This window comes from Paramisgurnus dabryanus, chromosome 7 (genome assembly GCF_030506205.2).
Source record: "Paramisgurnus dabryanus chromosome 7, PD_genome_1.1, whole genome shotgun sequence".
Classification (NCBI taxonomy): Eukaryota; Metazoa; Chordata; class Actinopteri; order Cypriniformes; family Cobitidae; genus Paramisgurnus; species Paramisgurnus dabryanus.
In genome coordinates, this window is record NC_133343.1 from 12,355,312 (window position 1) to 12,360,801 (window position 5,490).

The 5,490-nt window shown below is 40.1% G+C and overlaps 1 protein-coding gene across 1 annotated transcript; it reads left to right on the forward strand.

Moving 5' to 3' along the window:
- The first annotated feature begins 3,893 nt into the window (after window positions 1-3,893).
- LOC135734373 (uncharacterized protein F54H12.2-like) lies at window positions 3,894-5,201 on the forward strand. The gene has a single exon (XM_065253250.1). The coding sequence runs from the start codon at window positions 3,894-3,896 to the stop codon at window positions 5,199-5,201; it is 1,308 nt and encodes a 435-aa protein (XP_065109322.1).
- The last annotated feature ends 289 nt before the right edge of the window (window positions 5,202-5,490 follow it).

Consider the following 5,490-nt stretch of genomic DNA (forward strand, 5'->3'; position numbering starts at 1 on the left):
CAGTACCTTTGCGCTCCCCGTACCAGGACTTGATGAAGATGAAAGAACCTACAGCTGGACCAGTGCCCTCAAGCCGGCCCCAGCGATGCCTGATGACAATGCAACACCCTACACCGGCAGCAACCCTCTTGAGACGGCCCCGACAATGCCTGATGTTGTTCCAGCATGCTACAACAATATCCTTGGGACTGCTCCGGCAATGCCTGATGAGGTTCCAGTGCCCTACAACCCCAGCCTTGAGACGGATACTGCAAAGCCTGATGATGAGCCATCCCCAATGGAGATCACAATGCCTGTTTCTGACAACTCTTGGCTGGATAAATTTTGTATGGATCTGGGATATCACAACCTGACCTTCCTTACGACTCCTTATGGTTGTACTGGTTCAGTAGCTGGAGCAGCACACTTTGCGGGGGTCGACTCCACAGACGGATGTATCCGGACTGACGGCTTCAAGATCATTAAAACAATCGTCGTGGCACTTTTGCAGCATCTTGTTGACAAAAAGCTGAAAGAGATCTGTAGCGGTTGTGAGGTTAATCATCCTAGTCAACTTAGGCACAGTTGTATTTTTGAGCCTAATGCCTATTTCTTTGACTTTTACTTTGAGGAACTGTCACGTGCTCTGTTCAAGCCTGAACTCAAACATATCATTTCTCAAGCATTGAGCCGTTGTGGATTAAGGATTCATCCTCTGAGGGTTCAGGGGTCAGTTGACAGCATCTTGCACGAACTGCGTGAGGAAATTTTTATTGTGGAAAAACTTTCTGAGATCAGAGAAAAACTTGGAGGCCCTGACAACGAAAGGATTGTCCGTGACGCTGTGGACAGCTGGAAGGGTATCATTCATATTGACTGAGTCTAACAAAAAACCATGGGGAATACATGCTTTGTGACTGGATTGGTGAAGTGCCTACTTAAACATCGTATTAGATGTGAAATGACCAGCTTGCTTTATAAAATTGTTAATGAAAACTCTGATGTAACTGTACCTGTTAACAGCTGTGTTGTGGATGCTAAACGCCTTACAAATCTCGAGAACCAAATGTCTGTTGTAAGAAATATTTCTAATGATTGGTCTGCACTGATGCGTTTATGCATTAACAAGGGTGAATCAATTTCTGTAACTATTAAAAAAATTTTAGACTTGATGACTGAAGGTGGTACCTGTATCAGAATTACAGACATATTATGCATGTGTACCTATGTGTCTGATTTATGTGTATTTACAATGTCTAGTAATGATCAGGGTTATGTTTGTGAAATTATTGAAACACTGGTTGATTACCTTATTGACAAAAATATTGTGATGTGTATAAAGTTTCTACACTATATTGATGACTTATGATGTAAAATCTTTCACAATAAAAACTTGTATCACTTTGAACCTCTGTGTTATTCATCTGTGGAGACTGGTGTTACAATATGTCTGAAGAAGTAATGAAAAGGATTTATTACACGCCTTCAAACCCCGGTTCTTTAGGTGGTAAACAACGTTTAAAAGATGCTGTTTTGAAAGAAACGGGTGTTCGCTTAACCAATGATGAAGTAGCAGAATGGCTCTCCGGCGAAGATGCTTACACACTACATAAAACTGCGCCTTTAAAATACAGAAGAAATCGGGTATTTGTCTATGGCATCGATATGCAGTTCCAGGCTGATCTAGTTGATATGTCTACATATGCTAAGGAAAATGACAACAATCATTTTCTGTTGACATGTATAGATCTGTTTAGTAAATATGCATGGACACGTGTGTTAAAAAACAAGTCCGCAGTAGAGGTTGCTAAAGCCTTTGAATCAATACTGGAAGAGGGACGTGTACCAGAGAAAATACAAACAGATAAGGGGAAGGAATTTTTTAACAAACATTTCCAAAAACTTATGAAGAAGTACAACATTACGCATTTTGCAACATCCAGTGAATTAAAATCAAGTGTAATTGAGAGGTTTAACAGGACTCTGCGAGGAAGGATGTGGCGATATTTAACGGCTACAAACTCAAAACGCTATATCGATATACTTCAAGACATAACACGTGGATACAATGTCAGCTATCATAGAAGCATCAAGATGAGGCCTATTGATGTAAACAAAGAAAACAAATCCGAGGTGTTACATAATCTTTACGGTGATAGCCAATCTCACAGTGTAAACCCCATATTTAGATACAAAGTTGGTGACGTAGTTAGAATTTCTAAAGTTAGAGGTCCTTTTGCAAAAGGGTATGAGGAAAACTATACGCAGGAGTTTTTCACTATATCATCATGTATACCAAGAGAGCCACCTGTTTACAGATTGTGTGATTATGATGGGGATGTCATCGAAGGCGTTTTTTACGAGGAAGAGTTACAAAAGATACTTGTAAGTGAAAACAAAGCGTTTAAAGTTGAAAAAATATTAGACAAGAAGAAGAAAGGAAACAAAACATTATTGCTGGTACAATGGCTCGGATGGCCTGCGAAATTTGCATCATGGATCGATGAAAAAGAGTTGGTTGATGTTCAGCCTTCAATAAAATAAAGGACCAGCATACATGGCATACATTTATGCAAAAACCTACCATGGCTGAGGGTGGTTTTTATGTTACATTGCCCTGCAATGCTTCGTTAGCAACCTTTCCGGGAAATAAAATATCTAATTATACAACCAGCTTAGCAAAAACTATGAATCTGAAAGGAGAATGGGAGGTGGGTTTGATCGAATTTGAATATCCTACGTCATGGTATACATTTAATGAGGAAGATGCTATCTTTATTCTCGACAATGGTATAAAACATATCACTGATCACCCTGCTGCAGGCAAAGAGATTGAGATCTTCATCAACGGTGATCAAAAGACATCGAACGTACTTTACAGAATAAAATCTGGATATTATGACGACATTGTTTTCTTGATCAGGGAGATCAATGCAAATCTACCACCGGGTCTGAGTTTTGGATTTGACCACGTTAAAAACAAGGTGTTTCTAAAAGGACCCCAAAGACATCACTAAAGTTTTTCGGAAAGTTGGCAATAATTTTAGGGTTAAAACCGGGGATTGCAATAGAGACAATCCCTCCAACTCATGATAGTCATGGTATCGGACACACATCTGTGACGTATGCGCCCCATCAAGCAGATATAAATGGAGGTTTCTACACTATGTATATATACACAGATATAATAGAATATCAATCAGTTGGTGATTATCATGTACCACTACTAAGGTGTGTCCATATAGACGGTGAGAACAACAAGATTATTAATATTAGATACGACAGACCACATTACGTACCGGTGAATAAATCTTCTATCACTGAGATAAGTATACAAGTGAAAGACGATCAAAATCAAGACATAAGTTTTAGTTACGGTAAGGTGTGTGCTAAACTACATTTTAGGCCTGTGAAACAACGTCTTTTTTAAGGGTTTTGGAAGGGGGAAAATGGCATATTACAGCAATCATAATACTGACCCCATGCGTTACGTAGCCTATTATCAGAATCAGGCAGGCAATGGCCTTCCTGGCTATGCAGGGGGAGGGGTTATGTATGGTGCGGGGTTGGGAGGCCTTTTTCGTGGACTCTTTAGAATGGCTATACCATTACTAAGACGTGGATTTAACATAGCTAAACCACATCTTAAATCAGCTGCAAAGAACATAATAAGTGATGTTGTTAGCCATACAATGTCTCAGTCTTTTAACAATAACAATAATAGTCAAGAAGGTTCAGGACTGATGGTAATGGCACGCAAAAGAGTGTCTAGACCACCAGGTGCCCGGAGGAGTGGCCAGACGCAGAAGAAAAGAAAACGACATCTGAAAAAAACTTCAGTTGTAAAACGCAAGCGCAAGGAGTCGGGAAAGTGTCCGGCATCAAAAAGGAGAAGAAAGACAATATTTTAGACCATGGCTTTACTACACAGCATGTCAGAAGAATGTTTAAAATCAGAGCTGGATCTGTTTACAGTACCGTTGACTCAGATGGCTATTGAGAAAAATACATATATAGAAATACCTCCATTATCAGCAATTTCAGACTCTTCACCTCTGGAATTTTTTATTGCCGGAACGGGGGAGGATTATGTGGATCTAAACAATACATTGTTATTTTTACGACTCAAAATCACAAATCCAGATGGCACAGATATTGCAGATGGTGCTCCTGTGGGACTTTCAAACTATCCAAGCTGTTCGATCTTTGGACAGGTTGATGTGTCGCTGGGGGACCGACTTATATCACAAAGTACTAGTACATACCCTTATCGGGGGATAATAGAATGTCTTACCAATTATGGGAAAGATGCTCTTGAAACACTCTTCAGCGCTGCTTTGTTTTACAAAGATACAGCGGGGCATATGGACGTGACGGATCCTGCGGGGGCAAACCGAGGGTTGACAAAGAGGGCAGCCTTCACCAACGCCAGTAATGTGGTCGAACTTCTCTCACCTGTTCACAGTGACATTTTCTTTCAAGAGAAACTGATGCTTAATGGGGTTGATATTAAAGTTCGTATGACCAGAGGAAAAGATGAATTTTGTTTGATGAGAAGCGACGCTACGGCCTACAAGCTAAACATCCTGTCAGCATCTTTATTTGTGAAAAAAGTGACAGTATCACCGGCTGTGAGATTGGGTCATGCACAAGCACTGCTTTCAACCACTGCCAAATACCCTATCGATAGAGTATGTCTGAAGAATTTCTCACTACCTGCAGGATCGCGTGTCTGCAATCAAGAAAACTTGTTCTTAGGAACTCTACCAAAATCTATCGTAGTAGCGATGGTTGATAATGATGCTTTTGTGGGGGCGTATGATAAAAACCCCTTTGCATTTAAAAACTACGACCTTGAATTTTTATCCATTTATGCCGATGGCGTCCAGATTCCTTCAAAGCCATTACAACCTGAATTTGGAAGCGGTTCTGCAGTGAGGGAATTTTATCAGTTAGCCCTGGCCTCTGGAAGACATCTTAAAAATCAGGGACTATCTATTGATAGAGAAGAATTCCTACACGGCTATACACTCTACGCATTCAATCTAACTCCAGATGAGGAGTGCGGGCAGCACATTTCGCTTATTAAGAGTGGTAATATTAGACTGGAAGCCCGTTTTAGACAACCCCTCCCACGGACAGTAAATTTAATTTTATACGCTACTTTTGACAGTGTTATAGAAATATCAAATCGTCGGCAGGTCCTGGTTGACTACTATTAATACACAAAATGAATACTGTACAGCTTACATCAGTTATGGACCGGATTTCCTGCAACATCCATTTTCTCGGAGTACTACCGTGTGATTATCTACCGAAAGATCCTTTAAAAAAATTACCATCAATGGTTATATTGAACACACATCCTTCTGGACTTCCTGGTCAACATTGGTTAGCCATCTACATAAACGAAGAGGGTGTAGGATGTTTCTTTGACAGTTTTGGCAATAAACCAGATTACCATGGTTTTCCATCAATTATCAAAAACTTTTTAAAACTCAATTCTAAGGA

Bases quoted from the DNA above. Each gene is read 5' to 3' on its own strand.
- LOC135734373 (XM_065253250.1), top strand. From the start codon at position 3,894: ATGGCTTTACTACACAGCATGTCAGAAGAATGTTTAAAATCAGAGCTG.